Source organism: Balaenoptera acutorostrata, chromosome 15, assembly GCF_949987535.1.
Source record: "Balaenoptera acutorostrata chromosome 15, mBalAcu1.1, whole genome shotgun sequence".
NCBI classification, from domain to species: Eukaryota; Metazoa; Chordata; class Mammalia; order Artiodactyla; family Balaenopteridae; genus Balaenoptera; species Balaenoptera acutorostrata.
This window is the reverse complement of record NC_080078.1, coordinates 42,561,568-42,588,054: the sequence shown is the minus strand read 5'-3', so window position 1 is coordinate 42,588,054 and position 26,487 is coordinate 42,561,568. Positions and strand designations below refer to the sequence as shown.

Here is a 26,487-nt window from a genome sequence, read left to right as displayed (position 1 = left end):
TTGAGAAACAACCAGTCTATGCTCTTTTGTTAACAAAAATACTCAAAAATACAAACTGAAATGTTTCTTGAAAAAGAAATCAATGTTAAAACCTTTTCAAAACTAGAAATGACAAAAGAAAGGTTCAAATGGCATTCTTCCCTTTGAAATCCTTAATGGATCGGTCAGTTATGGTTGCAATTAAATCATTTTAACTTAGAATTAAGGAAACAAGTAAATATAAAGTCAAAACCAACCAATTCCCTTGAGTAATCGAGCCACATTTGTCCCCATTACTTAGTCCTTTAAAATCCTCTCCCCACAGGGTGCCCGGTAATTTTTTCCTTTTTTCTTGTTCTATGGGTATCCACGGCTTTAAAAAAAAATCCATGGAAATAACAATTCAAAATACAGATAGATTGGGCGATAGTTACTGGCTTTATGGAGGACTCATCAAAGAATAGTTGGATTCAAAGGAACAAAGAGAGACAAAGGTGGGAACGAGTTACTTGTTTTCTTCCGAGACACGGAACAGTGAAGGTGGGAGCCCCTAGCTGCCCTGACACAAGCCTCCCGGACCAGCAGACCCAGCCTGGACCGAGGCTCTGTCACGGGATACTCCGAGGAGGATGGATCCTTGAAATAACACCATGTCGACACGTAAAAGGATCACTTATCAAGAGGAAACAGAGGAAGCTCTGTTTTTAGTGAACAGCACTGTTTTGTTTTGTTTTTTAAATAGTTTTAGGCAGAAGTCAAGAGATGACTGAACTAGAGATTTCTAGCTCAGTTTGTGAGTCCGGCTTAACTCCTTGGTGAGAGCTGACGTGTAGGTTTACAGGCCTGCGTGACAGGCGGGTTTCCCTATCCACTCTCCCCCGCCCCTGCGGGCGCAGCCCCAGCACAGGAGGCAGAGGAGGGCATCCCTGTAGCAGGGGGACCAGGTGGGGCAGGAGAGTCAGGACGCCCTCTTGGGAGCCCTGCTCCCATCACTGAATCTGTGGAAGGACTTCAATGTCAGGATACCAACGTCTTCATCCCCAGGGCTGACTGTCATCTCAGTGGCTCCTGGGGTCGCCTCTCTGTGCGCTCTAGGATTGAAATCCCAGGTTTTGTCAAGTGAGTCTGGGAGGACGGCTTCCTCGATTGCCAGGGAGAGCCATCCGTCCTTTGATGGAGGACTTCAGAGCCCAGCCTGGGCAGACAGAGGGGCGGGGGGGCCACTCGATGTCCCCTGCTGTCCTAAGTACCTGGCCAGGCGTGCCACGTGTGGAAGCAGCCCAATTCCATGCACAGGCCCATGAGTCTCTCCCGCACAAAGGAGCCACTCCAGCAACTAACTCCGGTGAGCTTATGTGGACGTGAACCTCAACCACCGGGACGGTTGTCCTATTATGATGTAACATGTATTGCTTAAGCCTTGACGTTCAGACAAAAGCACCAAGTGGGGGATTCTTCTCAAGCAGTGTTCCTATCCAGTATCCTGTGAAAGCACCACACACTCGCCCTGTCCTTCCATCTGTCACTAATTAATTTAAATACTTCCGAGAGTTCTAGCTGTTATATGGCATGTTCTGGAAATGATTCTCAGGGCTCTCTCAGGGGCTGAGGATGGATGAAAGACCAAGAAGGCCTTGCTCTTTTCTTACAAAGTGGCGTTGGTGCCTCTAGTTCTTGATTAATCACTCTGCCTCTGCACACGTGTGTGCATGTGTACGTGTGTGTGTGTGTGTGACGGACAGAGAGACAGAGACAGAGACACAGCGAGAGCGTGCAGCATGACAAAAACAGCTCTCCTGAGGGTGTGACACAAGGTGACAGCCTGAATGCAACTGTGAAACGAAAAAAAACAGTTAACAATGAAGAAAGAGAAACAAAAAGCAATTCAACAGATGCATGTCATTTTTACTCTGCAGCGAGGATCAGTTTTTTTTTGTTAATTATATCACCTATTCTTTCCTTATATTGATAATTACATAATTACATGAAACAGATGGGTGACAGAATGCACCCAGATGGTGAGAATGTAAACAAGCTTACCAATTGCTTATTCTTGAGCATATTATAAAGAATTATTTAATAATACATAGATTTCTATACTCTGCACATCTGTTAAATAGAGCCTTCAAAATAGCAGTTACTTTGTCAATTTTCATACCCAGATACAACGCCCTCCTAGGAATTCGTGGGAGGCCAACTGCCATCCAGGTAAAATATTTAACCTTTTCCAAACAGTTGGCCATGTGAAATTCTAAACTCTTATCTGAGTCCATGGGTTTCCCCTGTTCCTTTTAAAAATAGAAATAATCATTTCAAGGGGAATTACAATCCCACCTAGCTCTAGTTCTGCTTTGAGCAAGCTATGGAAGACTGAAAAGGAACAGGGGGAACATAATTTGAAATGTTTCCACTGCATCTGATGGATTTCTGGAACTAAATTCCTTTAAAATAACCATGAATTAGGAGTCAAAGCATCAGTGCTGCATCGTTGGGAGTGTGTCCATAGGGCTCAGGGCCAGGTTGCATTCTGTGGGTGTAAAGAAAGAAGAGAAACCTTCCTGGCCCTCACACCACCCCTCTGCCCCATCAGTTCAGGCCTCTGCTTAAATGACCGACACCGGAGTCACCCTCCAGCCCTGCCTGGGTTTTCTTCTTGCCCCACCTGGCACAGAGCATCCTTTTCCGTCTGTCCCTTGTCTACCTCCCCACTGGACACAGCCACCAGGGCAGCAGGGATTTGCCCACTTTCTTACTGCTGCAGCCCCAGTGCCCAGAACAGGCCCTCCACATGGTCAGCACACAATAAACACTGATGGAACAAATGACATAAATTAACTGTCCATCTCCAAGCTTCCCAACAATCCATGCAGGACGGACCCGGGCCCGAGGTTCAGACAGGACCTGGGGCATTGGGTCCTGTCCACGCAGGGGCAGGGGTGACTCTGGGAAAGGTGGGTCCACAATGTGGTGTGCATCAGAGTCGGGACAAAGAACACAACACCGGGACAAGTGATGCCGTGGGTAGAGAAGCGGGCTCAGGCTCCACCTGGGGAGGACCTGGACAGGGGAGGCTGGTGAAGAACAGAACTCAGAATCAGGCTGTGGTCACCCACTGCGATCTCGGAGTTGACTAGGTGTAGACATGCTTGGAATTTGGGCACTTCTCTAGGGATGGTGATTGTGGGGTGTGTGTGTGTGTGTGTGTGTGTGTGTGTGTGAGAGAGAGAGAGAGAGAGAGAGAGAATGAGAATGAGAGAGAGGGAGGTTGGTTCATAAGCAGCATTTGAGAAGACTTGGGTTTGAAACCTAACTATGTGCTTTATCAATAAGGAGAGTTTCTAGACCATGGGTGGTTGTTGAGATTAAATGTACTAATTCTTATAAGGAATACAGAAGAGTGCCTTTCACACATAACACATGACAAATGTTAACTATTATTGACATTTCTCTTGACTTTACTTGGTTGTTCTTACTTTTAGCATATTTTTTTTATTTTGAAAAGAAATATAATGAGACTAATTGAATAGTCTCATTCAATTACCCAGTGCTTTGTTATGTTTTATTTTGTAAAGTCAATAATATTCAGAAAAAAACTTTAATTCTCCAACGCAAGCACTAAACACAACTAGTTTTGTTTCTATACATTTCCTATGCATGCATATTTCTAGAAAGTTGAAATAAACCCATAGTTAAATAACACACACACGCGCGCGCGCACACACACACACACAGACACACAAATGCATTTGATTACTCAGGGCCTGGAGATTCTTTTGGAATCTGGGCTTGGCGGGATGCATCCCCCATCTGCCCTCCGGTGGGGTGAGTCCCCAGAGGGCAGGCCAGCTGGGAAGGAGAAGCCAGGTCATCCCTCCTCGTGCTCAGGGGAACCCAGGTCTCAGCGTGGCTGCCCTGAGTGGAGTCAAGGGTTCTCGGGCTCCAAGCAGCATCCCCCAGAGCAGACAGCTCTCAGGGAGCAGGACACAGCGAGAGGGGAGATGGCGGGGACAACCCCACAAGGGGTAAGTCAGGCGCCTCCACCTGAGAAGTCAAAGGGGAGGGAGAGCCAAGGGCGGGGGCAGAAGTGAGCCCAGCCATCCAAACTCCTTCCGCCTCTGGCACTTGCTCCCCTCTTTGGGGTGAATCAGATCACCGGCATATGTATCTGTCTGTCTGTGTGTCTGTCTGTAGCCTCGGTCCTACCAACCCAGAGTGACCCAAGACCCAGGGGGTGGGGAGGGAGGCCGTCTAGTAAAAATTAAAATAGTTGTCAATTGTACATAATTCCGTGGGACAGACCATCAGGTCAGACAGCAGGTCAGACCATCTCTGTGACCTGCTCGCAAACTGTAACTTGTGAAAGATAATAATACCCGGCTCGCTTTGTAAAATCAGCGATCACCTCTGGTTTCACGAAGGCACCATACTGAGGTGAAATCGGGGTGCTTTTGGCCAGCAGAGCTTCACTATGGTGACCAGAAAGTGCTGCCTGAGCCTGATTCCCTGGAAGCACGGCTCCTTTTGGTTAAACACATAAACTACCATAAAACCCTCGATTATAACAACTACCGTGGTGATCATTTCAATGCATTGAATTATATTTTTAAAAAAACAAAACAAACAAAAGCCAGGACATGGTTGAAGATCGCCAAGGCAGGAGCCAGGGTATAGTGTGTAATTCTCGGTTATCACCACAGGTCCCCAGCCCTGGAGGGCGGGAGCCGGCTGCACGGTGGCTGAAACATGTTTGATATCGCGAAGGAGCAGCCATAAAATCCTTTCTGGCTCCCACGCTTCTTCCACACCTTATTTATTCTCTTTTTTTCTCCCCCGTTTTTAAGTCATGCTTTTTGTTTTCTTCTTGCTTATTAAGTTGGTTACTATGGAGATCATGACATCAGTAATCTTGACTGAGCTTAATGGTCTCGAGGCAACATACGGGGTAAAGGTTTTTATTCTTCCTGAAAGAGGTTCAACCCCAGACAAGAGCAGCAGCCTGAGGTCTGAGGCCTTCAAGCTGCCTCTCTGACAGGGGCGGGCACATGGGGGAGGGCACACGATGGGGGAGGGCACACGATGGGGGAGAACACACCACGGGGGAGGGCACACGATGGGGGAGGGCACACGATGGCGGAGGGCGCACCATGGGGGTGGGCAGAGCACTGGGGAGGGCACATCGTCGGGGAGGGCACAGCAGCTCCCCAGCCATGCGGCCAGAATGGGCAGAAAGGCCACGCCCCCAGATACCCAGCACTTCAGTTTCCAAGGCTCATTTAATCCTTTGCCTCCGATGAACACAAATGCCATTTTCCCTTCAGATTCAGTGACTGTGTAAATAATGATAAATAAACTCAGACAGCTTTATGAAAATTACTAAAATGTGGAAGACTTTTAATGCACCTGTGCTCAATTTGAACGCAAAACCTCCCTAGGCTCTTGGTCTGTTTGGTGTTTCTCCTAGTCTTTCACATCTTTCAAGAAAGCATATCCTACATTGTTTCCACTAGAATTTATTAACAAGATGTACCATCTAAAAACTTTCACAAAAAGACCTAAAAGTTAGACTTATGCCCTTTCTAGTACAGGCATCTACTGACATAAAATCACGTCGGAACGAAGGGGCTATGCTTGTGTAACTGCTCCAGGGGCTAGAGGGAGTGGGCCGGCCCCGCCAGCAGCCTGCCGCGTCTGCAGTCCCTGTGTACATCACTGTCATCATCATAGTCGGCTACTGTTTTATATTAACAGATGCAATTCATTGCTGCCAAGTCCCCAGCCCCTCCTGACCCTCAAGCAGCAGCCAGGAGACGCCAGCCGTCGTACGCACGCACTTCTTCATTTCGACGCAGAGAGCAGGTTGAGAGGCTTTTCGGCCTCATGAGAGCCTGACTTTTGAGTCCCAAAAAATCAGAGTTGATGCTTCAAACAACAGATTTCAGAAGAGCACGTGGTGATGGCAGAGTCTGTTGTCCCAAGACCAGATGAGGAGGCCGGTCGGAGGGAGAGAGAGAGAGGTAAATGCAGCCCACCCTCTCCTTCCCTCAGTTAAGGCCGCAAAGCAGAAGGAGAGGGCAGGACCCCCAAGTGGGTTCTGGAGAACACGGAGGGTAGAGAGGCCTGTGCCTCATGGGGACGCCCGGCTGCCTCTCCCGAGAAGGTGGAGCCGTTTGAGGGTGGAGCCAGGGCAAGAGAGGATGAGGCCGGCCAGGAGCTTTCCGAAGCCCGGATGGTGCGGGAGGGAGGGAGAGAGAGGGCGCTCATGCTCCAGAACCTGAGTCCTGACCCGAAGAGGGGACCCCACTGCGAGCCCTGAGGGCCGGCTGGGAGGCTGGATACCAAAATGAGGGACGGCTGAATACAGGCTGAAGCTCTGAAAATGAGCGAATGCCTGTGAGGAGGGAACACTCCTGAATGGACTCCATGTAAATGGTAAATGGCTAAATGTGCCTGGAATCAATGGAGATTCCTTGTCCTCCCATCAGGTGGAATGGAGGCTCCAAGCAGAGATTCAGCTGAGTTAAAGGAAAACGGGGAAATGAAAGGCTGTTGGCCATCTGCACACCTGATTATCTGCTTAAAAATCTACATCTCACTGTAGTATATGTATATACAATGGAATACTACTCAGCCATAAAAAAGAATGGAATAATGCCATTTGCAGCAACATGGATGGACCTAGAGATTATCATACTAAGTGAAGTAACTCAGAAAGAGAAAGACAAATACCATATGATATCAGTTATATATGGAATCTAAAATATGACACAACTGAACTTATCTAAGACACAGAAACAGACTCACAGACATAGAGAATAGACTTGTGGTTGCCAAGAGGGAGGGGGTGGGGAAGGGATGGATTGGGAGTTTGGGATTGGCAGATGCAAAGTATTTTATATAGAACAGATAAACAACAAGGTCCTATTGTATAGCACGGGGAACTATATTCAATATCCTGGGACAAACCATAATGGAAAAGAAAAAAAATGAATTTAAAAAAATCTACATCTCACAATAAAAGAGAGGGTTCCTCATGCTGGCGGTTTACTTAGATGACGCAAACACACTGCAAGGAGAAATCATCTTTCAAAGTTGGGAATCACAAGCTTTCATTTTCAAATTCTACAACGTTATCCCTTTTGATTAAAGAGATAGTAGCTTTACCTTTGACCTAGCAGAACTGTTTCTAGGAATTTACTGAAATGAACTCATGATGAATGTACTCAAAAAAAATAAGGATGGACATGGTGGCGTTGTTTATAATGATAAAAGTTTGTCAAAAACATTAGGGAACTGGCTACAAGCAGCAGTGGTGGCTCTCGGGATCTGGCATCCCTACACTGTGTCCCCGGGCCTCAGCCCAGCAGCTGCTCGGCCTGGGGAAGCTGATGTCACCAAGGACATGTGAAGCAGGATGACAAAGGATGCTGCATTCCACAGGAGCTGCTCTCGTGAAAATGGGAAAGCAGGTGGGCAAACACTGGTTAAGTGACTTTTAAACCCCTCGTTCACAATGAAGATACAAAAGCGTTGGAAGAATGGAGAGAAGAGGATTTTTCTGGAAATTTCCTCTATGAGAGCTGTTGATGTGCTGTGGGTCGCATGCCACTCCACCCCTAGGAGGAGGGGTAGGGGGGGTGGCTCGTCCTTCAAGTCACAAGACGAGGGTTTGGGAGCCTCAGAGACCCTGGAATGAGTTCCCACAATTAGTGGACACAGCACAGTGGCATGTGGTTCCCACCCACATTGACGAAACTGATGAGCCGGCCAGCTGCTGGGAGGCCGGAGGGAAGGTGGCCGTGCTGGGCGCATCTGCTGACCAGACAGCCTGGGCTTTTATCGGAGGTCCTTCCCGTAGGGCCGCCTCCAGGGGCAAATCAGACTCCGGCCGCAGAGTTGGAGGGTGCATTGCCTGCATTACGGGATGCAGGTGGGAGGCTGAGGCACAGGAATCTCTAAAGAAGCTCCAAGCACGTGCATGAGAAGAGCCGCCCAGCCCACGGGGCAGGAACCACCCTCTGACACATGCCTGCTTTCCCACCTGTCCTTCCCCGCCCTGGTCCCAATTCCAGAAGGACCGGAAATATAGCTAAACAAGAACAAGAAACTAACAGGCTTTCTTTCCAAAAGCTAAATAATAATAAGCTAAATAGATGCTAATAAGAGGGCATAGTGAGTTAGAAAGAGCAAGGAGGCGCCGCCCTCCTTCCCCAGCTACAGGCTTCAGTGGGGATATGGGGAGGACAGACTCTAATCTTTAGATGACAACTGAGTTTGAGTTTTGATTATTACACAAAATAAAACTGGACGTTTTACGGAATTAAGACCATGTTTTGTGATTTGGAGTGACCCACTGTAACTACCTAAAACTGACCAGAAAAGTCACAGGACTTGCCCACTCTCTGTCCGGGTGCATGGGAAACCCGGCCACGGGGGACGTATTCTCAGGGTGACTGACGGGAGACAGAGATCAAGGGGCCTCATGATTATTCCCACAAGTCCTGCTGGATTAATGTTCAGTTACATAACCAAACCTCTCCTAACCTCAGTTTCCCCCACTGCAAAATGGAGAAAATAGCACATAAACTTCTCTGAGAATGTGGCAAGATAATCCAAGTGGGCACATAACACAGAGCCTGGCACAGAGGACAAGGAGGCCACCCAAACGACGCTCTAGAATACACAGTGACACGCAAGATGTTCACAACATCGGAAGTGAAAATGCTTGTTTCAAAACACTATGTGCGTATGACCCTATATTTAATTGCATGTATTTTTTTTCACAGAAAATAATCTAGAAGTAAAAACACCAAAATATTAAGAAAGGTAATCTATAGCAGATTGCAGGTTTCATCCATTTTCTCTTTACTTTTTTTTTTCCCCTAAAATTTCTACCATCAATATGCACTGCTTTTGTAACCACATATATTATTTTAATCAAAGGGAAAGATGTAACTTCCCTAGTGGGCATCTGCAGCTCTAATTGTCCCCTTTGTCGTTTTATATCCCCAGCTCCTTTAAAATACACAAAGCAAAGCTTCCTGTTGGCGGGCGTGCTTTTCCTCCCTGAAGGCGGATTCTGAAGAAGCCACTTAGCTGCGAAGGCCAGCTCCTGCCTGGTAGCTCGGGTCCACCCGGGAGCCTTGCTTGCTGGGCCGTGGCGTCCAGAGCTCTGCGGCCGGCAGCTGGTGCATCCCGAGGCCCTTCTGGACCTCCGCGGCCTTCATTACCCTGGCTCTGCAGGGAACAGAATGCATTTTTCCCCCTACTGGGTTGTGGCGAGAACCCCATCAGCATCTAAGAAAGCCTCAGAATTTTTTTTTTTTTTCCTGTTGGTAGCTGTTTTAAAAGCGATCACATTATTAAAGGTGGGCTGAAGTGATGGACATGCTGGTGTGAAAAACAGAAAGTCCTCCACATCACTCCTGGGGTCTGGATGGGCATTCCCTGTGCCGCAGGAGCTCTCTGAAACGTTCGTGCAGGCCCCTGGGAGGCTGATGGGCCAGAGAGGGTGAGGCAGGGAAGATAAGTGCAGGAGAGATTTTATTTTAGAAAAAAAAAATCTCTGCTTTCCAAAGAACTGAAGCTTAGATTGGTGGTGTACTGCCAAATATGTGCATGGTGCTCTCCCAAAGCGGTGAGAAAGCTCCACTCCTGAAACTGAGGGAACAGTCAGGTTCACGGCTCACGCATGGCCTTGCGTTGGCCAGCACCTCACCACTTCCCAGCAGAGATGCGGAGCCTGATCTAAGAATGAGAGTGTAAAACGGTGCCATCACTTGGGAAAATGGTTTGGAGGTTCCTCAAAATATTAAACCTAGAGCCACCGTACGACCAAGCAATTCTACGCCTCGGGATAATACCCAAGAGAAATGAAAACATACATCCACACAGAAACTCGTGCACAAATGTTCACAGCAACAGTATTCGTAGTCGCCAAACAGGAGAAACAGCTCAAACGTCCATCAGCTGATGAATGGACAAGTAAAACGGTGTATGTACACACAACAGAGTATTATTCAGCAATAAAAAGGAATCAATGGGAACTTCCCTGGCGGCGGTCCGGTGGTTAAGACTCTGTGCTTCCATGCGCTCGATCTCTGGTCGGGGAGCTAAGATCCCCCATGCCGTGCAGCACGGCCAAAAACAAAGGAATCAAATCCTGATACGTACTGCAAATTGCTTGAACCCTGAAAAGATGCTCAATGAAAAAAGACAGTCACAAATACCATGTATTGTATAGTTCAGTTATATGAAATGCCCAGAAAAGGCAGATTCGTAGAAACAGAAAGTAAAATAGTAGTTGCCTAGGGCTCGGGGTAGGGGGATAGGGAGTGACTACTAATGGGTTTCTTTTGGGGAGGGGTGACAAAAATGTTCTAAAATTAAACGGTGATTGTTGCCCAACTCTGTGAATATGCTAAGAACCAATAAATTGTTCAATTTAAATGGGTGAATTGTATGGGAGGTGATTTATATGTCAATAAAGCTGTTAAGGGGGGGAGGGAAGATGGAGGAAGATGGCGGGTGGGGGGGGAGAGAGAAAGAGATCAACTCTCCTATAATATCTATCCTAGAAAACGATGATAAGATATAGGATTGATTTTTGACAATACTGAGATGTTAAGAAGTAACTTTACTTTTCACAATTTCTTATCACACCCTAGAGACCTCCTTTTGCTACTCTACCGCAACTCAATTTCTAAACAGTGTCCAGGCGGGTCCATCACGCCACGCACCCCCATCCACCCCTCACCTCCTGAGTAAACCTTCAGTCGCTCATCCTGTGCATTTACTTGAGGGTTTTCTAACAACACCGTGAAGCCACACATAGCAAGGAAGTGAATCTTGAAAAACAGATAATGTGACCCACATACGGGGTTATTATTTTTTTCCACCTTTCTCAGCAGCTGCCACTATAATTTCGAAAGGTTTATAACAACGAGCTGACACAACAAAGAGAGACATGCAGATAGCCCGGATCAGCTGCTGTCCAAAAACTGACCCCAGGGCTCTATCCTGGACCCCTGTGTCTGCTCCCAGCCCAGCCAGGGTCAGGCTGGCACAGGAACAAACCCAAGGCTGGATGGCTCAGCCAGGAGGAAAATCCAGCTGTTCGGGAGGAAAGCCAATTATCTGTGGGTCACCTTTTGATTATGTAGCTGGTGCCAAAGATCTGGGAGATTCCAAAAGGTCTCTGTCAAGCCATCTTCCTTTTCTGTGGTTTGGTTTTCCTACAATAAGCCATGATATCACTGCTTCAACTTTTTAGATAAGAGAGCATATATAATGGTATGAGTTTTGGCATCCAACTGCCTGGGTTTGAAGCTTTGTCAAGAATTCGCCTTTGGACAAGTCACTTACTCTCCCTCCTGCAAGCCTGTTTTCTTTATATACATTGAAGACGACAGTAGCAGTAACTATTTACAAGTGTTGATATGAGGATTAAACGAGATAACTCGTTTAATGGGAAGCCTTTAGCGACAGCATGTTAGTAAGAGTAGTAGTAGTTGTTGTTTATTACTCTGTAACCCTTCTAAGAGGGAGGAATTTGATAACAAGGAGAATAAATCACTGATTCATAGGTCATTTTGATGTACACATATACACTATGTACAATACTAAACTAGATAGTATTCAAAGAATTGGAAAGAAATGACCACACAACCTGTATTCTTTGTTTGAAAAAAAAAAGCTCACAAAGGAATTTATGTAAATTATTCTAAGAATGTCAGAGAAAAGGGTTCATCATAAATAGGAGGAAATGCATTTCCCATAGGTAGGGTAACTGTAGGAAATGGCAGGGAAGTGGCTTGAAAAAGCAAACTGGACTCATGGCGGTGATTTAAAGTGGGTTAATTTCATTTCAGGAAAATATCATCACCATGGTCACATTAATAATGTTCAGTGCATATATGATGTCGAAAAATATGGGTTTGCATTTTTAGCAACTTCTACCAAGGAGATTCTAAAGGGCTAATTTAAACACACACACACACACACACACACACACACACAAGTACAACCAAGGAAAGTCTAACATGGGCAGTGAAAGTTTCCAAGTTTAAGGAAGGGGTTGGAGAAACAATTAAGCTGGGGAAAATCTAGCAGGTGCTGGGAGAATAATGCAATTTCCTAGGGCAGCAGATGTACAAGTGAAACAGTATCCAGCAACAGTCCATCAGATGGTAATTATAGCTGAACTGGGGAAGAACAGCCCAGATGAAAGGGGCGATTCAAAGGGTAACCGAATGCCAGAGCGTGACATCTTCCTGAGAGATCACACACTAGGAAAAATCGGGCCAGCACTTAGCTCCGAGAAGGGGGGTTAAACAAACCGTCATTTTTCTTTTGTAGAAGGACAAAGGGAAAACGGAGGCTTCAAATAATTCATTAGTTGAGATTTAAACAGACCGTCACCGATAAACAACCACAAAAAAAATAACAGGCGTTGATCACTCTGAAAGTCTGATTCCTGAGATGATTCTGTCATCTGAAAGATGATGGATTGATCTGGTCCAAAAAAATTTTGAAAAAAAAAAAAAAATGGAGAGGTGAGTTGACACGGTAATTCTATGAATACTAGAAATCAACACAGAGAACCAAAGTGACTGAAGTGGATGATGGGGAGCATCTCTTAATACTGAAGCAAAGGTAGGAGCTTTTTAAGTTCAAAGCAGATTTTCTGGTGTTTAATATGACAAGTAAGAGTCATTTAAAATCCCAGTCTTGGAAAGGAAACCATGCCTCCGACCAGACACATTCCCTCCCAACGGATTCCGCAGAACAGGTCTGACCCCGGCAGGGCTGTTCCTCCCGAGTCTGGCTCTCACTCTCAGGGACCCATGCAGCCCTCTCCCATCCCTGGTTTAACCAGCCCTGAGCAGCCCCACGTTAATACCGACACTGGGCTGTACCCTCCCCGAGGACAGGGCCCCTGTCACGGTCATCTTTGAATCCCTATGCGGAGGCAGGAAGGACAGCAAGCCAGCTTGCCCAAAGAACCACCCGACAGTTAAGTGTGGGTCAAATTGGTCCACAGTCTTTAATTAATATGGCCATCAGTTCATTCAGCCAAATTCTGAGTACTTCCCTGATCATAGTTCTCATGCACGTGGGCCACACTGATTCATTTCATTAAAAATTCCCATCAGAATAATTCTCAGAACGCAAATGCACAGGCCAAGACAGCCCATTCAAGCTAAGAAACGAATCTTCTCGGTCCATGCCACGTGGATTACGGTTAGGAAAAAGCCTTCTCTTATCCATGTATCTCTGCTGGTTGACTGTGGTGACATGATGAATCTTCCGGGCCTACCTCTGTGATGTGTGATGAGAACCGTTCACATGTTTTCCAGGTCCTTTCTTGTGACCTGACACGGGGCACACTGTCAACTGATACGAATGACAGGGACAGTTCAGTGGCAGGGACACCGACTCATCTAAACCAGGCAGCAGCTTCCTGACCTTGGGGTGGGGGGAGCACACTACCTTGCCACCCAGAGATGAATTTCAATCTCTGCTGGCTTGTGCCAGAGTCAAATTGGCAACCCACCGAGATGAAACGCTTTCTATCCCATTACTCATGCCTGAAGTGATCTGTTCCCTTGAAGACTGGCTTCCTAGGTGAAAGCCAGGGAACGGATGGTCAGTCTGAGACGGGATAAAAAGTATGAAAGGTCAGTGCCCAGCGAGAGCAGTGTGTGGACATGTGAGGGCGCAGAGGGATGCTCGCAGCTCCGGGCAGAGGGGAGTGTAAAACTTAAAGGGACAAAGAGGGATTCATTTAGTAAGACAATCGCTCAACTTCAATGGCTACAATACTATTTGCTCTGCTAAGAAATCAATGTGCTTAGGACACTGTAGAAAGTCCTCCTAAAAATTTTCCATCTGGCTCACCTTGACTCAGATAATCAGTCTAAAACATTAAATCCGCCTACAATGTTTTTTAAAATGTAAAATAATGTAATGTAGTATTTTTTTTTTTTTTTTTTAACAGTGATTTGTTTTGCTATGGATTTTTTTTTTTTTTTTTTTTAATGAGGATCTTGAATCAGATGCGTATGTTTTGATTGATTGATTGATTGATTGATTTTGGCTGTGTTGGGTCTTCGTTTCTGTGCGAGGGCTTTCTCCAGTTGTGGCAAGCGGGGGCCACTCTTCATCGCGATGCGCGGGCCTCTCACCGCCGCGGCCTCTCTCGCCGCGGAGCACAGGCTCCAGACGCGCAGGCTCAGCAGTTGTGGCTCACGGGCCCAGCCGCTCCGCGGCATGTGGGATCTTCCCAGGCCAGGGCTCGAACCCGTGTCCCCTGCATTAGCAGGCAGACTCCCAACCACTGCGCCACCAGGGAAGCCCCATGTAATGTAGTATTTTAACGTTTGAACATCTAGGCTCATCCCATGTGGATTATGCTCTCGATAATCCTCTGGTCCAACTTTAAGATTTCTAACATTTTCACTAAACCTTGTTTACTAAATCTGAATCTTTACTAAACCCTTCTCAAGAATAAATATAACAAGCAGCAGTAAAGTACTTCTTAAAAAGTCAGAATTCACCAACAGAGTAAACAACACAGCACAAAGTGTCGGATACTGAGCACCAGCCCCGCCCATCTGGTAAGTGGTTGTCTTCCTGGAGCAGGGAGTTAAAAACCCATCCTTGGGGACTTCTCTGGTGGTCCAGTGGGTAAGACTCCGTGCTCCCAATGCAGGGGGCCTGGGTTTGACCCGTGGTCGGGGAACTAGATTCCACATGCATGCCGCAACAAAGATCCTGCGTACCGCAACTAAGACCCGGCGCAGCCAAAATCAATCAATCAATCAATTAATTAATTAAACAAAATCCATCCTCTGCTATGTCTTGAAATAAGCCGGGGCTCTGTGGGGACACAGCACAGAGAGACGGCCATGGAAAAGCTTATTAAATGTAAGCAATGATTTCAACTCATGGCAACCTGGGAAGTCATGATAGGATTGTTTTATTTTATTTTATTTTATTTTATTTTATTTATTTATTTTTTACAAATTTATTTATTTGTGGCCGCGCTGGGTCTTCGCTGTTGTGCGCGGGCCTTCTCCAGTTGCGGCGAGCGGGGGTCACTCTTCGGTGCAGCGCGCGGGCCTCTCACTACGGACGCCCTTCCCGTTGCGGATCACGGGCTCCGGGCGCGTGGGCCTCAGCAGTTGTGGCACGCTGGCTCAGCAGTTGTGGCTCATGGGGCTCTAGAGCGCAGGTTCAGTAGTTGTGGTGCATGGGCCTAGCTGCTCCCCGGCATGCGGGATCCTCCCGGACCAGGGCTCGAACCCGCATCCCCTGCATTGGCAGGTGGACTCCCAACCACTGCGCCACCAGGGAAGTCCCGGTAGGGTTGTTTTAAGTGAAACAAAATGTTTTCTCTGGCTTTTTCCCCACCAGGAGCTCCAGCTCACCTCAAAGTCATCCAGTTCTGGAGATTCCCAGGGGTGGGGGTGGGGTGAGGATGGGGAAGCTCCAGAGGTGCAGGAACACGGCTCTTGATAGCAGGTGGCAGCCCCGTGCTGCTCCCCGTCCGCCCAGCCACACCCCTCACGCCCCCTGAGGACCGGCTGAAGGTGCTGGGGCCGCGGGCTGCCGCCGACATGTGAGGGCTTCTCTCGGCCTGGCCACGTGGTCTATCCCAACTCAAAGGCATCTCAGCAGTGGCTGCAAGAGGGCAGCACCTCTCACACAGAAGCTGCATCTCTGTACTTTGTACCTGTGGCCGCTTCTCCTGGGATCAGCAGGACATCACATAAGCTGTGTTTCAGTGACGGATATAGATGAGGCCACCCTTCCTGACCCCGACGCGCTCTCTTGGCTCTCATTCCAAAGGAGTCCAATCCCAGGATCTCCACACACCAGCAGACCCCCTGGTGGTCGACCCCACGGTCCTGCAGATTTGCCCGGGGCCCCTTCCTCTCTAGAGTGTGATGCTGGGGCCCTGCTACCTAGGGACACACTTGTGGTCTTGGATGAAGTGATGACATGTATCTGTTGCAAGATGATAAGGGAGGAAGGAGAAGTGGGTGGGGCCGTAGAAGATGCAAAACTGGCCAAGAGTTGAACCCTGTTGGAGCTGTTTCTGTGCAGCCCATCGTGCGGGCTGAAACACGGGCCCATCTGCCTTCAGAAGCTTTTAGAGCAAGTGGGCAGAGTAATTCTGTGTCTGTTAAACCTAGTGATAAAATAATAGGACCTGAATTTGGTCTCTGTTTTTAATCTCCTTCTTCTAGGAATTCACATTTCACAAAACTATCAGTCTATGAGGGATTGTACATGAAAAAAAGAAGAAGACAAGGTCCCTCAGCACAGACAGAAGGAGAATCCCTGCTTTGTAGAACTTGCTCTACTTTTGTACATGCTTCACATTTTCCATAATGAAGATTTGGGGAGGGCAAAAGAATTGCTATTTGTTTTTAGTCTCTACTCAAATACAAAGTTAGAACTTAGAAAATAAATATAAATTTATTTTTTATTTTACAAATATAAAGACTTAGGACTTTATACATAGGACTTAGAGCAGCCTGGGTCACAGTAAGCAGCTGCCTCTAAGATGGGTCTTGGTGGACCCACCCGCCATATGTAAAGCAGGAGCTCAGGACCGTGGGGTGATGCATGTCCTGCAAAACTGGGGTGTTGATTTGAGCACCATTTCCAGCACCATTTTTAGCTCCTTGGCTAAACGTTTGGAGAGTTTAAACTTTCCACTTTCCTCTTTTCTCTCTCACAAAGAACAAGTGTCAGCCCACTGAGGGGTGTTTTTCTACTGTATTTAAGTGGAAGTGTGTGCATACAGTACAAGCTTACATGTAAGTCAGCCTGACAAAGTCACGCTTCCAGCCAAGCTCCTGAACACGGCTCGTGTTGTTTACACGCACACTTCCACTGAAAGCGAAATCTAAGTTCTGTTTGGTCCCTTTTCCTGTTCTGGTACTAAGAGTGTCCCAGGGCTGTGCAATCTAAGGTCAAAGCCCCTGCCACCCAGGACAGCTGAGACGGTCCTGTTCATCATGCGGACTCCCCCAGGAGTGAACAAACCTAGCACAGGACTCAGCCGCAAACGTCCTCACGCAGCCAGACCTAGGTTCTCAAACCGAGAACGCAGAGCATGAAGGAAAGGGGAGTCTGCTTTGGAGCAAGGGGGCTAAACCCAGAAAGATGCTGGGAGGTGAACCCCAAGCCAGTGGTACTGAGACGCAGCAGCCCGCGGCCGCGTCCCCGGTGGCGGGGCGGGGGCGCGTCACGAGGGACCACGTGGCGCCCGCTCTGCTCCGGGCTCGCTGCGGAAGCACCACCCTAGGGCAGGGGCCGCTGGGAGGGAGCCTGGGCTCCGGGATGAAGGAGCAGCCGTTGGGCTCCGGCTCCGCGTAGGCAGCGCCGCCCCATCTGCCACGCCCGCCCGCCCGCCCGCTCGCTCGCCCGCGCTGGCACTGCGCCCCGCCTGCTGCCGCCGGCTACCCACCGCGTCCTTGGAGACCTCCTTTGATGGGGCGTTGATGCCAAGCTTTTCCAGGGGATAGACAATCTGTCGTCGGGGCCGCACGGGAACCAAGTAGTGGAGGGCGGACGTCAGCGAGTGGGCGCTGGAGCTCTGGAACTGGGAGACAGCGACCTCAATTTTAGGGGGGAGGGCGTGGGAGCCGCGCGCACATTTGCCGGCGCGCGCCTCGACAAATACAAAACTCCCAACCCGGCCAAACCGGAGAGGGGGGGAAACCAGCAAATAAACAAACATACTCTTCGACCAGAGGAATGAATTGTAGATAATGCCTGACACTAATGAAGATAATTACGGGAGTAATTGCATTACTATCTCTGTGGGAATGACAGATAAACAAGTGGTTTGGTTTATGGGATTTTTCAGCACAAGTATTTTCCCCAGGAGGATATTCTTCTCCGTAGTGATCATGAATCAGCTCGATTTGACCCCATTAAGCTGTGTTATCTGCGTCCTGGTAACCTTTGCGTGTTTCACACAAGCTGCTTTAAGAAGGCACATAGATAAAAATGTCATCTGAGGGGCAATAGGGCGCAGATGTGAAAATCCTCATGTTTGTGAAAAGTCACTGCTACTTCAGCTGGACCTTTGTTGATCAGATAAGTGTTTTAAAACAAAAGGATAAAATCGGAGAGTGGGGGAGTGGAGGGGGAAGGGGGCTGGACCAGATTACTCTGCTTTATATTAATACTAAATTATGAGCTGGATTTATGCTTACTGAAATGGGCTACAATAAATCATGTTTTAGGCGAATGCTTTAAATATTAATTTTATCCAATTTTTAGACTTGGCAGAGAAAACTGAACATGGTGATCTTTATTTCTTTCACATTTATGAAATCTTAGGGGTTTTGGTGAAACCCCTAAGCTTTGGGTATTTCAACTGTGTAAACCTCAAGAGTTAAACTGTCAAACCAAAATTTTTTAATGAGACATTTACCGAATTTAACCTGGAAAGCAAAGAAAGTAAAACGGAACTGTAGCTGTAGTTTAATAAATGACGTGGTTTACACATGACTTATTTGTGGTTCTGAAAATAGCCCCTAGGCCTTTCTTAGAGCTTCTGGAAGGGATTTCTAAAACCCTTCACTACTGAACTTCACCACCTGATTTTACACACTGAAAAACAGAACCCAGGGATCTCTAGCCAAAGCTGTGTTTTTAAGCCTGGAAGAGCTCTCAGTACATATTCTCGCAGGAGGGTATGGAGAAAACCGTCTTCCTCATGTCAGCCAAAAGCTCACTTGTACTGCAGTCAACTGGGGATTTATAGCAGAATTTGGAGATTCTTACCTGTACTATTTGGTATTGCTTCTTGCACTTATTTAAATGTACGTGTATAAATCAACTAGAGGTGCAGACAGAGAGGAAATCTGTTTCCAAGTGTGTTTCTATGTTATATATACAATAGTGCGTAACATGGTCCTAATTCCACACCATGGAGGGAAATACGTGAACACTCAATGAGTTCAGTTCAAGTCACCATTTTTTAGGATGCATGCAAAAGGACTTTCTACCAACTGGGCACAGGCAGGCAACATTGGGAATAAAAACTGAGAATGTAATATCACATCCTTAAAGGTCACCAAATTGGCACTTGGCCAAATGTGAAGTACAAAGAAATTGTGCAGGACCGGGATTTGAAGGCAAAACTGTTAAACTTCCCATGTCCCAGGTTCAAATCTGGGGCATTCACATTGCTATAGGGCTGCATTTTGATAGGAAAAAAATCATCACTAGAGCATATTCTACATTCGCTACCTATCTTTTCCATGTTTTTTCTCCTTTCTCCTCCATTCCTTCTGTTTTTCCCCAAAAGGCATTTGTCAAATAAGATACATTGGTAAAATTACTGTTATGTGTATGTACCCATATACCTTAGATTGTTTTTAAGTTTAATAATTCAGAGCATTTAAAAAACCCACTTAGCTCACCATGGTAACTAAGAAGAAACGTGACAATGTCAGACTCTAGGCAGAGACTAAGAAAGTTTTTGGTCACGAATGGGATCTTATGGGACAATTTCTACCTAGGGGGGGTAGAAATTTCTACCTGGGGGTTCAGTTCTCAACACCCCTCAAGTCTGCATCAACACTGTCAGTGACAGAGGGACCATCTTGCAGGAAAGAACTGCTTGGGGATCCAGCTCCAAGAAGCCCTTGCCTGTGAGCAAGCAGGACACTGCGTGTGAGCACGTGTGAGCGCATGTGAGTGTGTGGGACTCTTCTACGTAACAGGGCTGCAGCTCTGAACAGGACTAACAGCTCCAGCTTTACGGCACAAGACAGAATGTGAGCGAGTGAGAAGTGCTATGAAGGAGACTGAAGCAGGATACACAGAAGCAGGAAGCAAGAGCTTGCTATTTGTGTACAATATACATAATGTATACACAGTAGATATGTGTTTGCTATAGAAGTATTGCTCTATGTAAGTACAAGTATTATGCAGACATAGAGGTATCTACTACATAAAGATTACATCAGTAACACGTATCTCCACTTTTTATCCATCACTTTTATGGGCATGTTATACTGCTGTTTTGCAATGCCATGATAGCACACCAGTATTAAGGACTGAGCTAATTTATTCTATGGGTTCACTACTAGAACACTCTTTGCTTGAAGAACATCATAGGACATTTTGGCATTCACTAATTCACATGAGAAATAATTTGATTTTCACATCCCTTAGAGTGTTTTTCCATAGCTTTCAGTGTCTGCTTTGTAGATATGGAAAAGCCAACAATTTGTCCTACTAATTATATGGGTTGTGATGGTTTCAGAAATTCAAAGCCTTCTGGGTTTTCACTGTAGTGTAAGAAAAGGACCAAATTCAATATGGCCATTTGAAATTCAGAGCCACGTTATAATCAAAATACATGGAGTGAAGAAGAAATAAAATATGGCACAGGACACAAATGACACCGTGACACAGATCTGCTGGAAAAGTGACTTAAGACATTCTTTTACCTTGCCTTCCTTGGTTCGCGGGTAAACAGGGTAGTAGAGACAGGACTTATATCCTAAACGGAGGATCTCCTTTAGAAAAAACTTGGTGTAGTGCTGAAAAATGGGGTTCAGGGCAAAGTGATACAGGTGGCCATGCTCTTCGCGCTGGTGGTGACTAAAGTATATGAAGTCTTCAATATTGTAGTGGGATCGTATGTACTCTATATCCTAAAAAAAGAGGTGAGAAAGGACATCTAAGAAGGTTTTAAGCAAACGGCATGCACTTTCTGAGAAACATCATTTAAAAATGACTTTAGGTACAATAGTAAGAGGTGAGTTTTTCCCTCCTATTATTTACTATCTCGTTTTCATTGTTAATTTTTTAAAAGCTAAAACTTATGTTTCCTGAAAGTCACTTGCTTTGATGGCTTACTTCTGGAGGGTGGCTCAGAGCTTTGGAATTTGTTCCTCACAGCTGTGCTAAAAACTTGGAGAGCCTTGAGTCCCTGCTCATGGACAGCCTCCCAGTGGCCAGAGCAATGCAATGGAGAAGCAGATATACACAACCGTCAAAGAACCCATGCCAACCATCCACACTGATAATCTCTCATTCATGACATGGAGAGACTTTTGGGGAAAACTGACAAATGCAAAAGACCAGTTAGAGAAACATACAGCTCACTCCAGAGGAAACAGAGGTTATCCAGAAAACGGAGGAGAATTTTTTAAAAATTCTCTGAGACATGAGAATCTCAGTGTCCTCAGAGATACCAAAAAAGGATCTCGCATAAAACATAACAAACAAGCTCCTACAAAAAAGGAACAATAAGAGAACAAGGAAGAGACTTGGAAGTTAAACACATGAACTCTGAAATTAAAATTCAAATAGAAGGCCTGGGTAATAGACTAGATGTGGCTGAACAGTAAATTAGGAATCTGGAAGATAAAATCAAGGACAACTCTTAGAATGAAGAGTAAGAAGTACAAGAGATTAAAAAGTACAAGAAGAAAGGTAAGAGACAGTGAAGGGTCACTTCCATCCAAAAAGGAATTTAAGACGAGGAGAATAGAGAAAATGAAAGGGAAGAAATCATTAATGAAATCATAGAAGAAAGATGTTCCCAAGCTCAAAAGAGGCATAAGATACTTCATAAGAATTTTTGGAATAAAAGGGAAAAACTAATTCTCAAGAGAGAAAGCAAACATACATACATTTATTTACATCAGACTGTATTTTATCTGTAACATTGGATACTGGAAGATGATGAGAGTAAAAACATCAGCACTCTGATGAGAAATAATTTGCATAAGAATTCTATTCACAGCTGAATGAGTGTTCAAGTGTGAGGACAGATGAAAACTTGTATATGTGTGTGGCCTCAGAGACCCTACCCTCTTCCACTCACTCTCCAAGAATTCTTAAAGATATATTGAATCAAAAGAGAAATGAATCCAAGAACAAGGACAGTTTGAACACATTAGAGAAATAAAGTCATACGAACATCTCAATAAATGCCGAAACACATTTAATAAAATTCAACACCCATGCGTAACAAAAACTTTTAGTAAACTAGAAATAGGAGAGAAGTTCCTTAACATGATAAAGGGTATCTTCCAGAAGCCATGTTCCCAGAAGGGAAGTCTCAATATTATAATTATCAGTTCTGCCTAAATTGTTCTGTAAAATCTACATAGGCACAAATAAATTCATAGTATTACAAGGTTTATCTGGAAAAGAAAATACCCAAGTTTAACCAAGAAATTTTAGGCAAAAAATATAAATAAGAGAAGACTTCCCTACCAGATACCAAAGCACGTGATAGTGCAACAGATATCAACAAATAAATCCATGGAACAAAATAGAGAGCAAAAATACACACAGACACATGGAAATTTAATAATATAAAGGCAGCATTTTAAATCAGTAGGGAAAGAATGGACTACTCAGTAATAAATACTTTGGAATAATTGGCTATGCACTGGGACAAAATAAAATTAGATGTCCACTTAACACACACACACGCACCCACGCACACACACGATGCATGAAAATAAGTGCAAGGAAGAATGTTGGAAGGGACAAATCCCTAACTCTTAATAATGGTAATCCTTTGGGGAGGGAGCTGGGACTTTTTTTTGGTGATTGAGGGTTATTTGAATTTTTAGATGGTGAATATTTTCATGTATTCTTTGTAATATTTTAAACATTTTGAACTGAAAAAAAATGGAGACTTGAAAGGCTGCCCAGTGGGATGCAAGCAGATCTACAGCCTTCAGAAAAGGAGACATTCATCCTAAATAAGTAAAAATGAAACTTCAAAAGAGGCATTGTGTGCTAATTCACGAGAGGGAAAGGCACGATCAAGGGAAGTAGTATCCACTTCACAATTTACCATTTCATCTCTGATCACTGCAATGCCAACTACTTGTTCTGCAACTTCGGCTACAAATGCCTGCAGTGGTGTTCCATCCTGACAAGAGAAGCAGATATTTTAAGACCCTAAAAAATATTGCTATTAGTGTTTCCGTAAGCTGTCAATAAAGGGTTTCAACCGTGATCACATAACGACAATGATAAAGCCACCATCCTATCACCACTTACCTCTGGGCCAGGTAATAGGTTAAATGCCTTCTTTGTATGCATTTAACCCTCACTCCAACCCTCTGAGGTAAGTATTACCATTATATCTCTACTTCATTTACGAGAAAATAAGGCTTGGGAGGCTGCCTTGCCAAGATCTCCAGCTGGTACAGGATGGATCTATTGATTCAAACCACATTCCTTTGACTGGGAATCTGTTTTCTTTAGCGTGACATCAGTGGTTCTCAAACACTGTCACCCCAGGCCCCCTGCGTGCTGAGGATGCTAAAGAGCTTTGGTTCACGTATGTAATGTCTACCACTATTTTCTATATTAGAAATTAAAACAGAAAATTTTGAATTCTTTTATTAATTTTTGTTGAATTTATTAATTAAAGCACATGTTTTAGTTTGATAAAAATATTTAGAGAGAAGAGTAGCATTGTTTCATATTTTTGCAAATCTCTTGAATATCTGGCTTAATGGAAGACGGCTGGATTCTCACACCTACTTCTGTATTGTATTCAGTCTGTTGTAACATGTTATTTTGGTTGAAATATATGCAAAAAAAAACCTGTCTTCACAAAGATACGTAGTTGGAAAAGGGAGGAGTATTTAAATAATATTTTCAGATAATTATGGATATTCTCCTTTGATGCGTCACCAAAACTCAACATGGAGTAAGTAGTGTTTTAAAGATAAGTTGCAATGTGGCTCTGAAGCCATGTCAGTGAACTTTGCATACCCTACTACATTAAAATTTATTGGTCTCTTTTGCACTTTGAATCTTTTACCCATGCATGATTTTGTAACATCATGTACTGTCTATCTGGAAAATACTGATTCACCAAGCTTATGCAGATTTTCCAAATGTTGACCTATTTCATTACAAAATATCAAAACATTACATTTGGTAATATCACCACCAGTCTCATCAGAAAAAGGTTTTTTAAGTTTTGGGAAGCTGTCAAGCTCATGATGGCAGATACTGACTTTCTAAAAGTCTAATTTTTTCTTGAAAGCGTGGACTTTGTCATGGGGGAACACATGCTGTCAGTTGTTTCCTTGGAGGGACACTCTCACCTCATTCATTTTTAAGAAAAAGTCTGCCAACTCCCCAGGACTGAATTACCATATTTTGTCTGCCAGCTGTTCTGTGACAACGGTGCTGCTTCAGCCTGCAATTCAAACAACTGCAGAAACGTTTTTCTTGAAACAACTAACATACTTCAGTCTGCAGCCAAGAGCGGTGTGCGCACGTTTCATTTTCCTACACAGAATACTGCAAATACATGTACTCAGGGGCTAAGACTTAGTAAGTTAATGTTTACAGCTTCAAGGGAAACTGGCTTTCCCTTTTTTTTTGAATTTTAATTAAAATGTCTATGGAGGTAGCTGCAGATTCACCAGCAGTTGTAAAAAAACAATACAGAGAGATTCCTTCTACACTTTGCCCAGTATCCCATAATGGTAACCTTTGCAAAACACTAGTATCATATGACAAGCAGGGAGCCCACATCGATGCCATTTTGCACGCGCACGCGTGTGTGTGTGTGTATTAAGATTTATGCAATTGTATCCCCTGTGTAGGTTCATATGTCCGCCACTGCAGTCAAGATACTGAACAGTTCCAACACAAGGATCTCTTGGGTTGCCTATTATACCACACCCATCTGCCTCCTGCCCCACTTCCATCCTTAACCCTGGCAACAAACGATCTGTTCTCTAGTTCTAAAATGTTGTCATTTCAAAAATGTCATATAAGTGAAATCATACAGTATGTAACCTCTAGGGACTGGCTTATTTTTCCATTTAGCATAATTCTCTGGACATCCACCCAAGCTGATGTATGAATCAACAGTGCATTCCTGAATAGTATGGAGGGTCCCTAAAAAACTAAAAGTAGAACTACCATATATATGATCCAGCAATCCCACTTCTGGGCATATATCCAGAAAAGAAGAAAACTCTAATTTGAAAAGATACATTCACCCCGATGTTCATAGCAGCACTGTTGACAATAGCCATGACATGGAAACAACCTAAATGTCCACCAACAGATGAATGGATAAAGAAGATGTGGTACATATATACAATGGAATATTACTCAGCCATAAAAAGAATGAAATTTGCCATTTGCAGCCACATGGATGGACCTAGAGATTACCATAGTAAGTGAAGTAAATCAGAGAAAGACAAATACCATATGATATCGCTTATTTGTGGAATCTAAAAAAAATGATACAAATGAACTTATTTACAAAACAGAAACAGACTCACAGACATAGAAAACAATCTTATGGTTACCAAAGGGGAAAGGGGAGGGAGGGATAAGTTAAGAGTTTGGGATTAACAGATACACACTACTTACTATATATAAAATATATAAACAACAAGGACTTACTGTATAGATACACATATATTTATCTGAATCACTTTGCTGTACCTGAAACTAACACAACATTATAAATCAACTATACTTAAACAAACAAACAAAAAAAACCGGTGCATCCCTTTGCACTGCTGCGCACTATTCCATTGCATGGAGTTGCCACGGCTCACCCTACCCATTCCCCTGTTGGAGGACATCTGGGCTGATTCCAGCTGCTATAAACATTTGTGACCAGGTCTTCATTTCTCTGTGATAAATGCTCAGAGATGATTGTTGCATTTTGTTTGTTTTTTAAGAAACAGCCAAAATGTTCTCCAGAGCAGGGGTACCATTTCACATTCCCACCAGCAACACAGGAGTGATCCAATTTCCCCGCACCTTCGCCAGACCTGAGTGGTGTCACTCTTCTTTGTTTTAGCCATTCTCCTGGTGCACAGTGACATCCCATTGTGGGTTTTCTGTTTCTGTTGTTGCTGTGAGTGTATCGCAGCAAACTCGAAGACCACTGGGAAGTTTGGTGACACTGCCTTGATCCACATTGAGGTCCCTGAGGTTTTGCCCACCATTGCCTTTCCGCTGAATATCAATTCAGTGGAAAAGGAAAATAATTTCTTACTCTTATTTTGAGCATAGTTTTTACCTCATAGACTCCCTGCGTGTGTCTTGGAGACCCCTGTGTCAGCGAGCCAGGAGGGAAGGAACAAACAAAAAAAAGAAACAAAGAGACCAAGACAAACCAAAACAAACAAAAAAAAACATGTGCTGGAGGGAAGTTTTACTTTAATTCAGTGCCTTTATAAATATTAAACATCTCACCACGTTTAGTGTTTGTTGTCTCCCTCTTGATGAGTTTAAAATTAACTGAGAGGTTTATCCAAAAGAGCCCATAACTGGGAACTCGCCAGATGACCCCAGAGGTGGAATGAAGAAATACATTGAGGTATATTCACGCAATGAAGTATCAATACTTTACAGCACAATGTGGATGAATCTCACAATCATTACTGAGCAAAAGAGGCTAGATGTCAGAAAACACACTGTATGATCCCTTTAAATAAAGCTCAAAAGCCAGGC

General features: G+C 44.8%; 1 protein-coding gene across 2 annotated transcripts in view; it reads right to left on the bottom strand.

Moving 5' to 3' along the window:
- Positions 1-26,487, bottom strand: part of CFAP61 (cilia and flagella associated protein 61) — a 262,542-nt gene that overhangs the window by 122,899 nt on the left and 113,156 nt on the right. For both annotated transcript variants that reach the window (XM_007191888.3, XM_057528332.1), the window contains exons 15-17: positions 22,835-22,912; positions 20,463-20,669; positions 17,459-17,593 (exon numbers count right to left, since the gene is read on the bottom strand). In XM_007191888.3, the coding sequence (XP_007191950.2) occupies positions 17,459-17,593; positions 20,463-20,669; positions 22,835-22,912 (420 nt within the window). The remainder of the gene's footprint in view (positions 1-17,458; positions 17,594-20,462; positions 20,670-22,834; positions 22,913-26,487) is intronic.